General features: G+C 40.1%; 1 protein-coding gene across 1 annotated transcript in view; it reads right to left on the bottom strand.

Moving 5' to 3' along the window:
* hcn1 (hyperpolarization activated cyclic nucleotide-gated potassium channel 1) overlaps window positions 1-13,458 on the bottom strand; it is a 76,882-nt gene that overhangs the window by 33,544 nt on the left and 29,880 nt on the right. Inside the window, exon 3 of the mRNA XM_030065694.1 lies at window positions 10,892-11,053. Coding sequence (XP_029921554.1) covers window positions 10,892-11,053 — 162 coding nt within the window. The remainder of the gene's footprint in view (window positions 1-10,891; window positions 11,054-13,458) is intronic.

Here is a 13,458-nt window from a genome sequence, read left to right as displayed (position 1 = left end):
TTCACAAGTTTTCTAATGGGATTCAGTGTGTTGGAAGCAGGAAAGCAGAAACTCAGGGCTGGAAGGCAGGGCAACCCTGCTGCAGTCCACACACACACACACACACACACACACACACACACACACACACACACACACACACACACACACACACACACTGATGTATAGCTATAGAAAAGCTCATGGCTCACAGGGATCTGAGACATCAGGCTGAACATCTATTTATTTTTATTTACCATTGCTTTACCAAGGAGGTCACTTGAGAGCACATTCTTATTTAAAAGAGCAGCCCTCTTAAGAGGTTAAGGAAAAGAGAGGAGATACAGCCAAAACTCAGACATACAAATGTTCAGTGTTAACCCTATAAAGCCTGAACTATGAAAGAATTGGCAGAAAATTCCAATTTTTTGAATTGCCAATGTGCCAATGGTATGGTCCAGGGTGAACAGGGGAAGTGTTCAAAGGTATACAACAGTATTTTGGTCAAGTATTGATTAAACTGAAAATGAAAAATGGAATTGAAAATGTGTATCATATATGATACAAATGGCTTTATAGGGTTAAGCAGCATAACAACAGACAGGAAACATGAAAAATAACAATATACATTAATAATCAGCAGTAATCCTCCTTTAATTCTTTTTTGCAAATGAATTCAAACTGGTGTTTCTTCGTGTAGCATGCTCCCTCATGAGTAGCCTCTTTTCACAGTATGTGGGACTTTTGGAGCCTCTGACAGTATCTGGGGCTTGAAAACAGATTTCATAGTGCACCATGGGGAGAGAATTTATCTAAAGATGTTTCTCCTCCAACTGAGCCTCTTTGCCATTTTTTGTTGATATGATCTACATTCTACAAGCTTAACTTCTCCAGTACAGGAAGGAGAAGTAATTTACCGCTAGGAGTTACAGTACAATTTGGTCTGCTCTATAATACACTGCGTGCCATACAGTGTGTGAGAGTGTGCCTTCTCCCTCGAGACTTGCAAAAATCTCTAGCTCCAGTAAGCAACAGAACGGGCCCAGCCAGGCTACATCTGTGAAACCCAGTAAGCTCCGTGCTGGAGACAAATGCGACAGCTCCCTGGTACACCCTTGTAGCCACAGCCAAGTTGCTGACTCCTCCAACAGTTTCCCCCTCTGTGAGCAAAAAGTGCTGAGGGAGTGTTCTTTTCTTACACAGAATACCTTGTCTCCCCAAAACAGAATGGCTAATGAAAGAAATATGAAGCCACAAGAAAATATACTTAATCACTGTCTCTCCCACAGGCTGACATAGTTCCTCTCGCCAAGTAGTTATATCCCACATCCCATAAGGTCCAAGTACTGGTATTTCCTTTTTTTTTTTTTTTTTTTCCATGTCATTCTCCGATCTGCTTAGCTCCAAAGTATTAATCAACTGGGATTTAGCTGAGTAAATGACTGAATTCACAGCCTAATTATCTGTCCTGGCCGACTCACCTGTAAAAATGAATTTCCATTTCGATGCTGATTAGCTGTTTCTTTCAGACACAGATGAGAAAATGAGCTGATAATTACTCTTGCCAGCTTTACTAAAAAATAAAGTCCACGTTGTTGGGCTTGGCATTTTCTAAATTTTACAGCAGAATTGCATCTGCTCAATCTGGTGAGGTGATGATGTGATCTGAATCGAAACAAAGCCAATATGCTGCATGTCACATAAATAGCCGCCAATTTTTTTGGAACTGTTTGAAGCTAGAGGAAAGTAGAGCGAAATAGTAATTTAGTATTGCGGCATACAACACACACACATTCAGTCATCCACCAAGCCTCACACATACTGTATGGGAAGCAAGCTCAGCCAACCATGGAACTGAAATAAATGCCACACGTGAGGTCACAGGCCTTGCAAACACACAACTGGTGACAACCAGGCCTGAGGTGCCCTTTCATGTGTGTACATTTAGCGTGTGTGTGTGTGTGTGTGTGTGTGTGTGTGTGTGTGTGTGTGTATAGTATATGGTGGGGGACTCGTTACTGAGCTACACTGCACAGCTTTGAGTTCACATATGTGTTTGCATGGACCACTTCAAACAGAAAAATGTTGTTTTGCCATAAATTGTGAGTCACTACATTCATGTTTGTTCATGTGTTAGTTACATGGGAAATGTCACTACTGCTCTCGGCACGTTTTTTAAAACTTTGCTACATTATAAGCAATAAATTAATGATGAAGATCTTACAATGACTTAGATTATATTTTGGATCACAAATGCCTGCCATGGTGCCAAGTGCAGCATAGGTTCAGCTGGTTCAGTGCTCACGATGATCAGAGCTATATCTACTGTATAAAATAACAGCATAATTGTTCATGCTTGAGGATCATGATATCGTGAACGTATGAAAATTCCACTCTGTTTCACCTTGTTGTTACCTTTCCATTCTTTTCAGATCAGGTTCAATTAGTCTGGCCATAACAGGAGATGTATACAGTGTTTTTCAGTTCCTTCGAGCTCCATCTAAATATAATCAAACGCCCAGTGTAACAAAAGAGCTGACACCAGATACTGCCGCATATTCATGTTTCAGCAGCTTTGCCTGTATTTAAGTATTTCAGAGTGCAGTGAAGTATTTTATTTATTTATTTATTTATTTGTTTATTTATTGGTTGTTGAATTCCTTTATGGCATGCATTTCAGCTCACATCAGTGCCAGAGTATTCTAATTAACAACATATAATACTTAAAAAATAGTTTTAGTATTCCAGTGGCATCCTAATGTTAAGTAGGTTGTGTTGGAAATCATTTTTAACAGAATTAACAGAATTCAAACTGATCAGCTGAAGAAATAAATAAATAATAGAGTGCAAAAATGCTTCCTATTTCAGATAAATCAATCAAGAGGGAACCACATTTTAATTTCATTATACAACCTGTTGTATAATGACCAATAAACTTGCATCCTTGTATAACTGATGCATTTTTGTTGTTATGCACATTATATGCAAATAGGTTTAATGTTCCCAGTGTTCCTAGTGTTCCTAGTGTTCCCAGTGTTCCCAGTGTTCCCAGTGTTCCCAGTGTTATGTGTTTGAGCCTAGAAGGAGTGACTGTGTTGTTATGTGACCACATATAACACAACAAGAAGTGCTGCATTAAGTACCCAGATCAAGACAGGCCTATATTAAGCTCTCTATTTTTCTTGGTATATATTGTTTTTGTTTTTATAGCAGCATTAGTAATACTGATGCTAACAGAATGCTTTGATGATTGAACTTGGAGATGAAAACAGAGAGAGAGGTGGGACACCATTATCACCTGGACTAAAGATACTTCAGAGCAAAGAGAAAAGTTCTCTCATTCTTGTGTTCATGAATTTATTAGCATTCATGCTAATAACTCCATAGTATGCATAATTAACTGCAGACCATTAGTGTCTAAACAAGTACTGAATCATAAAAGTTGAAAATTTATAAAATGCCTGGTTCACCTCAAAGCGCTTCATACTCGGTGGCTTGATTAAAGAGCCACAGCTAAGTAACTATCCCAGACCTAAAAGCTTTTCTTATACCAGCGAGGGCACGCCCACTGAAACAACAACAACATCTCATCAAAAACTAGGCAGGTTTGGACGATTTTAAGTTCATTCCAAGTTCACATTACACATCACGGGGGAAAAATAGGGCAGAAGGAAGGAATTTGGGATTAGAGGACAGTGCATCCTGTCAACATGCAGGACCGCCACTTTAGAAAATTATGTTTCTGGACCAAATGAATGCAAAGACAGATTGCAAAGCTTTAATATGCCACATGCGTCATATGTGCCGACTCAAAACATTTAAGCTTTACAACCTAAAAAAAGAGATGAGTGTGACACCAGGTCAGATCGTTGTTGAGATTAAAAAAACAAAACAAAACAAGCAAACAAACACAAAAAAAAATAGGTGATACGCATTCTGCAGCACGTCATGGTGGGAACGAGAAGGGGAACAAAATGTGACTACAGGATTTGTCTGGTTTGGTTGATGGACACAAAGATAAACAAGCAAACTAGGCAAAAATCACTCTGTTACTATGCAAATTATTTTGACAGCAAAGCTGGGTGCACGTTAAAACACAATCTGACCACTGTGGGTGTTGCCATAGTCACACAACTGAGGTAAACCAACCAATTTTGCTGAAACATTGCAAGGCGAATGTGAGACCAAATAAACAACTAGGGGTTTGGAAAAACAACACAAGATTCTCCTAACCATCCTCGGCAGCACTGAGCAACTATTGGGAAAGTGATTGATTGAGGAGGATCGATAATTTTTAAGTAAAATTTTTGGCACCTTGGGCATGCCACTAATCATACATCGTCCAGCAGCTATCAAGAGATAAAATGTAAGTTTCTTGCAGTCTGCTTCCAGTTACAAAAATCAGTGTAGATTTGATGGGCAAGGTGATGGACAGGACTCAAAAAGTTAGAAAGTAAAAAGTCAAGACTTAAACACCAAACACAAAATTTTCACCTGCAAAAGGACCATAGCTGGGGGAAAAATGAGAGCCTAATTCCTTATTCAGCCTGTATTATGTTACCAGAGATGAGGTCTGATTCCTGGTGTCACTGCAGCATAATTGGTGAAAGCGTGGACAGAAATTATATCTGAAATGCTGACATTTTCACTTGATTACACAAATGCAAATAAAATTAAGTTCTTGTCATACTCCTGTGGAATTTACACAATTTTACATTGTAATGGCTTTTGAGTTTGACAAACACTACATCTATTAAATTTGGAAATATGCATTTATTAAAGAGAACGCCTTGCTATGTTTCCCCGTATTTGTGCAACAGTGAATGAGCACAACACCATTATCTGATTTTTTTTTAATTACTCAGTCATATAACTCTAAAAACCAGGCAAGCTGTCCCATGCATGAAAAAAATGTGCTGCTCAATTTTTATTTATCAATTACATAATAAAACCACAAGCTGTTCTCGCTGAGAGTGCACAGAGGACACAACAGGCTTTGAACAGCAAAGTGAGGAACTGAAGGGATCTCCAGGCTTACTGGAGTATCAAGCTATAAGTCAACAAGATGAAGATTCACACAAGTGGTTCTGTATGGGTAAAATAAACTGTAATGAGTCACAGATGAAAGAAACCATGGTGTCTGGTGTTGCCACATTGGCTTGATGTTTTCCAGCCCAATAATTGCTCAAAATCCAACCAAATTGTTAAAAAAAAAAAAAAAAAACTGCCCAAATATTTTCGATAACAGACAGTCAGTGTTGCCAGATTGGTTTGATGTTTTCCAAACCAATAATTGCTCAAAATGTGACAAACATATTAAAAAAAATCAATAATAAACAATACAAATGAATTCATACACAATAGCAACAGTGTGGTGGCTTACCACAATTCTTCAACATGGAATAATAACAATAAAACAACAATTTAAATGCTCATAAATTAAATGCACTAGAATGCAGATGGAGACACTGTATGCCAGACTACAACATCTATTCATTCCTGTTTGCACATGCATGAACATTAACAGTCACATGACATTGATGCAGGCTCCACCACGTTGGCTATCTGTAAATATTACAACATGTTTTTGGTTCAGAAAACTTGACATTCAACATATTTGTGTTTTGCAGAAACGTGAAATGACAACCTTTTATCCTGATGACTGGGTTTTTAATGGGGTTAGCTGCTGGTGGGTGGTAATGTTGGCCACTCAAGTTGTGCTGAGTGATTGGATGTAGAGAGAAAATATTCAGTTGACATATACATATACAATCCTTTCCATCCGCCCACACAATGCAACCCAAAAACCGCCCAATCTGGCAACACTTATAGTGTCACAAAACAATGTAAAGCAGTATTCAGTTACATTTAATTCAACTTCATCCATTCCTCAATTAGTGGGTAGGCAAAAGGCTCACTGGAGTACAAGAGGAATAATAAGCAGTATGATTTAGTTGGCCCTGTGTTCTCCAGCCATGTGCAATCAAGACCCGTGTGTATGCAGGTTTTCATTACAACAAGTATCATACCAGCCAATTTCACCGATTAGCACAACCTCAACCACAGAGCTGGAACTAACCAGCAAAATCATCTGTTGTGATGTTTGGGGATGACAACTTGCATGCGCATGGCTCTCTGTGGCAAATGAGAGCCATGAGCCGGATTTAGCTGATGGACCCAAGTAACAATGGTGAATTTGTGTTGCATTTAAGTTGTTCTATCAGCAAACCATGTTTTCATATCTCACTAATACTCTCACTCTTTAGCACAAAATGCTCTTATACAGAGAAACATTTTAGCACCGCTAAGCACACCACAATCTCTCTGGAAAAAATAGATGGAAAGAAAAGAGTTAATTGTCGCATGCATACTTTGTGTATAAGCCTATATCTTGGGTTTCAGCCAGATTTTTTTTTAAATTTTACCTATGCAAAAAGACAATATTCCCACTAAGCTGTTTGCATGGCTTAACATGTTATTGTGCCCACTCTTACTGTGATGGCCTACTGGCAGATGCACTCATAAAATACAATGCTTTTCAAAATGTACATATTCACCGGACGAAATAAGAAAACTCATTCAATTTATTTTCAACTTCTGCTGTGCATCATGCCATATTTATTTTGTTAGGGATGCACAATATCCAATATGCCAATATTGTGTTGCACTATCCCTATTGGCTGTTGGTCTTTCAAAATGAATTGACACTTCTGATATGAACAGCCAAGCTCTTGCACACATGTGAATTTATTCTTTGCAGCAAGACCAATTCAAAATGGCTGCTTCACATGAACCGTGTAAGTATAGCGAAGTGTTTCCCTGAAAACATGATTTTTTACATGGATAGATTATCAACTACGAAAATAGCAGCGTAAACAGCTACAATTTCAAGTTCCCTTTAAAGCCCTAACATTTCAGAGCTACATAACAGTTAATAACTGCAGACATTCAGAATGCGCTCACTGGACAAAGGGGACAGGAGTGGATGAAGATGTTAAGCAAAAATGTAACCAACAGAACAAGGAAGAGGGCAAACCACCAGAGCAGCATGACTGTATCATTAAAACAATATTGGTCCTCTCGGTGAAAATGCATCAGTGCTATTTAATTGTATAAATAATCAGGGTTTTGAATCTGCTGTCCAGTGCAAATGTAGTCGTGGCCTAGTCATATGATAGGTTTGGACCTAGTCTTGTTTTCTGTAATTCTCTGGCTGTGTGTGAATTTGAGGTATATACTCATACCTGCTGTTATCAGTGAGGAGCGTCAGAGGCTGAGATGTAAATAATGCACCCATCAATTTCCAAAGCACCAAACAGCTCACCCTGAGAATGGAGGAAAACTTGCAATTCATACCGGGCAAAAAGGAGTCTTTCCTTTTACTGAGACGAAGCCAGTGGGTAGTCTTCATGGTGACTAAAGTGCCATGTGAGAGGGAAGAGAGTTTGATTAATTCATAAACTCTAGACTGAGCCAGGGTATTGGAAGTGACTCATTCAGGGGTTTGTGGAGAAATAGATAGGACAGTAGTGGGAGGTCCAAGGACAAAAGAGGCTAGGGAGGGTGACTGATGATGCTGAAGGGTGGTTATGCATGGTTAGCTGGGCTTCTCTGTCTCCGTCTCTGTCTGTCTGTTGGTCTGCCTGTCTGTCGGTCTCTCTCTCTCTCTCTCTTTCTCCCTCTCCCCCTCTCTCTCTCTCTCTCTCTCTCACTCTCTCAGGCATTAATCCTCCGTACACGTCCTCAGTGGGCTACTGTTCAGCTATCAACATTCAAATGAGCCTGGACAAGAACACCCACGCCCACAATCTCACAATAAGAGTGCAGGGACACACACACACACACGCGCGCACACAACACACACACACACACACACACACACACATATATCCTGACCCATACTCCTACACACATAGTACCCATATATACATGCAAACAGACCAGCACTCATAACCCTCTCACCCCAGCCAACACAGTGACAGCAGCATTATCTTGTCTGGTGATTAAGTAAATGCAGCTTCCAAAGGGGAAGAAGCTACTCTCAGGCCATTAGTCAAGAAGATAACCGTCCTATACCCTGTACTGCACCACTCAGCAGTATCTGCAGTCCTGCCTGGCACCACTCTTTTCCTCCCAGCTGGAGAACAGAGGGAGGGAGGCAACAACAGAAAAAAAATGTGATGCAATCTGAATCTTCTTAAGATTAAACTCTTCACTCGTGAGCAAACAAATGCAAACAAACACGCAGCTGAGCAGAGAGTGGGAGGCATGACGTATGAATGCAATGTTGTTCAGAGATGTATTGAAATGATTTGCCACCATGGGATGTGTGAGAGGAGAGGAGAGGCGGGGAGAGGAGGGGAGAGGAGAGGAGGAAAAACATCTCAGTGTTTAAAAAGCAAGGCTGCATTATGATGAATGGAAAAATGGGACCACACCTGCGTTAAGCACAAAGGGGATACAGTATATTAAGATTTTTATTTAGGAACACTAATGCATTGTGATGGTGGAGGAAAGGGATGGAGGACAGGGATGTCGCATGCGAGCTGGGCTTTTCACTTTGGATTTCTCAGTCAGCACACAGACCTCTACTTCAGCAAGGATCCACAGGGAAGAGATCCCGCTACAGCAAACACCACCCCATCACACTTAGTAACCACTGTGCCAGCTACTGTGACCTGACACCCTAACAGTCCTAACAATCCAATAATAAAAGTTATGAAAATCCTTCCTACATCTCATTGCTGACAAAGCCTCAGTTTTCAAACCAGGGAACCTACAGAGCCACAAAAATATGCTAATCCTGTCCAATTTGTTTGTAGTGATTTTTTTTTTTTTTTTTTATTGGGATTTGAAGGCATGATTGTTAGTATGGACCTCTGTACAGCTTGACTCTGTGACACTGCACTGTATAGGTGTGCTCTTCCGCAGACAAGCGACTGCAGACACAGCATGTCACTAGAAACCTTATATCTGTTGAAGACTGACTGGTAAGACATCTTTGTAACAGTGTTTGAACATACTGTTTACAAACGACATTCTGTAGTTTCACTTTACCCTTAGTAGATAGCAAAGAAACATCCATCAGCAGAGGCTTAGGCGAAACACATTTATGTTAACCTATAAGCTCCTGGTCCATACGTTGCAACAGCCTTTGCACCATCTACTGCTATTGCTATCTTTCCACAAAGATGGAAATGAATATGCGTGATTCATGCCAAGCAGTGGAACACCACACAACGCAGGTGCAATGACTGGTTCGCGACTGAGGTTAATGATTAAAAGTAAATGTGAATATGGAGTGTTGCTGATCAAAGGACAAATTTAAAATCTCGGCTGCTGTAGCAAATGGCAGAGGTGGTGGCAATTTGCCTAATTTTGTGTAAATACCCATCGGCAAGGAGGAATTATGATACTTGTGAGAGGAGTGATATCATTGCCGAGTAATTTTGGTGCAAATATGAGATGCATGATGTCTGTTGGGGTGAATAACACATGTTATTTGGGATTGGGCTCACTTGGGCAACTTGGCCCTCATTGCCTCAAAGTAAAGATAAGAGAGGGATACTGAGTTGTGATGCTGAGGAGAGCTGACATCTGCACCTCCAGCAGTCAGTGTGCATGTGTACTACAGAGATGTTTGTCGGAAAGAGGGAGATGAGAAGGCAGAGTTCCTAGGGCAAGCATTTACAATCAGCATTGCCCAGGAGGCCTGTACACACTTCTACACTATCTCATCCCTCTGAGAGAGGCAAGCACAGTCCATTTGACCCCAACTCAGAGAAGGAGAGAGAGAGAGAGAGAGAGAGAGAGAGAGAGAGAGAGAGAGAGAGAGAGAGAGAGAGAGAGAGAGAGAGAGAGAAATAGCAATATCACATATGAATAAAACAAAAATGCTAAGGAAGAGAGGCTCACTGAGGGGAGATTTAATTGAGTTTGTCATGCAGTATATTTACTGTGGCACTGGCTGGCATGTAATAAAGCTGATAAAGCCTTGTTGCATGACTGCCTCATTAACCTTTGTTACTTTGTAGGTTTGGCAAAACAACACAAGACCAGATCTGTTACTACGTTTATATGTCAGGATTCAGCTCATGGGATTTTTCGCACAGCGGTTTTGACAAATTACATTTCGATGAACATTCCAAACGTGTAATCAATACCTAAATGAAAATAAGGAACTGTCATCTAAAAAAAGAAAAAGAAAATCAATATGCTGACCAGTGCACAGTCATGTGCACTGTTCCCTTGTCAGACTGAGAACATCACTGCTTAATTCATGTGTAAATTTGTAGTTTGCACAATGCATGCAAACAAATTGTGCATAATGCACAAGCCAAATTAAGCAAATATGACTAAATACCATGAAATTGCAGTTGCTGAGAAACTAAAAAAAGAATGAAAATAATGATAATAAAATAGTAATAAAATAAAATGAAATCATGAAAATAAAAGAGAAAGAAAAGGTTGTGACAGTGTACAGTCGCTTTCCATCTGTTAACTAATAAAGCAAACATAATGAAGCACATGAATTTACTCTTATCCATTCAAGTAGATTATTGTGTGCTTGGCATGATTTCAAACTGATCTTTAGACATGCACAGGCTTATAAAATGGACTTACAAAATGGCTATGATTTGTGGAATTACCATAAAGGCTATTGGTCTACAACAGTTATCAGAACATTAAAATAAATGCCCTGAGACGCCCTGGCTGTTTGTTGTCGTTTCCAATCGCACATACCCAACGCTTAATTAAACACCAAAACTACCACGGACACTAACAAAGCTACAACTGCTTTCTGTGCACGCGTGTATGTTGGCAGAATGTTGTATTCAGTGATCACATAGATAAATCCTTTAATTGACCAAATATGCCAAAATAACAAAAGAGAAGATTGGGCAATACTTACAACCATACCGTTCAGGGACACCCAGCAGTCAGGGGGGAAATCTTGGAGAAGAGGCACCAGAAACTGGAGACAGCCATCCCAGTGACAAAGAAGCAGCATCATCCCTATCAAATTAAATATTCTTACCACAGCACTAGCCAGGTCATAGGTCATATGGAAGATCTGTAAAACAACACGGAGGAGAGAGAGAGAGAGAGAGAGAGAGAGAGAGAGAGAGAGAGAGAGAGAGAAAATCTGTTAATCATCTTTAAGACTTTTCATTTTTTAACCCTCTTATTATCTTTAGGGTCAATCTGATGCCATTCAGCATCTCAAAATACTTTAACATATTTTTCTGCTTCGGATTTCATGGCTTTTTTCTAATTTAATGGGGACATTTGGGGTAAACATGAAATTTGCATGACGATATGTTATCAATGTCCTGCACAAACTTTGGACGCATCGTTGTTTCTTTGGTCTCTATTTGACCTCAGGCTGTTTTAGCTGTACAAAACTTACAAGCACTGCCAGCAGCTCACACACATTTGTTTTAGCTGTTTTGGATGACACCGAGGAACTAGAGCATGCCATTTATAATCTTCAAATAACGTCTCTCTGCTATAGGGCCAGAACTGAACATAGGCACACCTGTAGTGGTGCCAGAACCAGCTCAGTTCATATGACACTTTGAAGGGAAAAACATAATTTCTACAAGAAATCATGTTTCACTGAAAAGGCTATTTAGTCAGCAAGAAACATAAAGTACATGACTCATAAACCTGGGTAACAATTTTTTGTTATAACAATTTTCTGCATGTTTAAATTGCTGGGGTCAAATTGACCCTGAGGGTATAAAATGTTAGCAAAGTTGTGTAACTAAGGTTAGTAAATTTGAATGTAACAGGGAGCTTAAGAACTTTCATTTTTCCATGAAAATGCACAATCAAAATGTGATAGGGATCATAAACCATTTTTGCATGTCATGTACACTGTCAAAATATCTAGCAGTCAAAACAAGCGCACCCTTGTTGGGGTTTAGTTGATATTTGTCAGTATGTTTGAAGTGATGTATTGGGCATAGTTACCCGTAAACTACAAAATCACCTCTGAAGTGGAGGACACGGTGTGCCTATTTGGCCACCGGGGAATTTGGTTTGCTGCCAGCGTGTCTGTGAGCGTCTCTGCACTCACAGATGTTGTGCTATTCATAATTCAGCATGGCCTCTATCCAAAACAAACTGACCAGTGCAGGAAAAACACATAGCCAATGCCTAATGGTTGGTTCAGCTCCCGAGAGAAAGAGGTGCTCGGGGAGATACTGAACGATCAAGGCAGTACAGGCCTTTGGAGCAGTCGGTCAATAACTGCGTTTTAAATGCCATGAGCTGAGGCGAGCGTTACTGCTGGTGTGGCTATTTAATCAAAGTGGGAAGTTTCCAGAATAGAAAGTCATCATGCGGGGTGAGTAAGCATGTCCGCAGTGAGAAGAGGTTTCATTGACATTGGGCCTGGACAAAGAGAATTGGCTCACGCCTGGCTGGATATCCCACCAATTCAGAGTTCCTCATTTGCATGAGAAGTCCATTACTTCTTTCCAGGTTGGTTATTCCATCGTCTTTTTAGGGATGAAGCTTTAAAAAAAAACTCTCAAATCTGGAAAAAAAAAAGATTGTCCATGATTACTGGGATTTATAAACCCACCCAATTTGCTAACCACCGTGCTGTTGAAGCCATTAGCTCGTATTCCCAAATGAAAGATTTCAGGATTTTCAGGCAATTATCTATTTTAAGGTGATGGCATTCCTCTCCTCATAAACTTCCTATTCTCCTTGCACTGAATTTAATGATATTTTAATAGGCCCTTATGGTATGGTGCAGCACACTGCCATGACAGATTAAGAAGTTAATTGAAAGATTGTGAGAAATGGTGACCTTTTTTTGTTTCTGGGGAGTTTTTCTACACTGCTGCTGCAGAAAGAGAAGCAGCTGGACTGAGATGGAAGGTTGCAAATGATGCAAATGAATATCAGTGAATACTTTCTCAAGTAATACGAGAGCACCTGGACTGAACTGTTGCTCTGCGTGCATGGAGGTGTTCGACAAAACCAGATCTGCCAAAAGACGCAGCGTATGATCTGAGAAGCAGTAGTTTGCAAATCAATATTTCTGAGTCACAGTTTTCTGCGTCACACTAAACTCAAAACTGTCACTGGTCACTGCACTATTCCTGTATGATAGATCGTGGATAGATTTAGGGAGGATGAGGAATCATATTGGCATAAGGCTGCATTTGTGATAAAGGCACAGAAAAGAATAATTATTTGAAAAGACATTGCTGTCTCCATGGGATGCTACCTAAGCACAATTACTGGAATAGACCAGATGGTCCGAGGTGGCAGCTGTGTGTGTGTGTGTGTGTGTGTGTGTGTGTGTGTCTGTGTGCGTGCGTGTTTCTTTTTGCGCGTACACGATAGAAATACAGAGGTAGAGTGAGAACGAGAGATAAGAAGATGCAGTGAGAAAACCAAACTGCTGTGACTGAAAAAAAAAAAAAAAGAGAAAAGAGAGGCATGGAGGATTGGAGTGAC

Source organism: Myripristis murdjan, chromosome 12, assembly GCF_902150065.1.
Source record: "Myripristis murdjan chromosome 12, fMyrMur1.1, whole genome shotgun sequence".
Taxonomy (NCBI): domain Eukaryota; kingdom Metazoa; phylum Chordata; class Actinopteri; order Holocentriformes; family Holocentridae; genus Myripristis; species Myripristis murdjan.
This window is presented reverse-complemented; position numbering and strand designations above follow the sequence as displayed.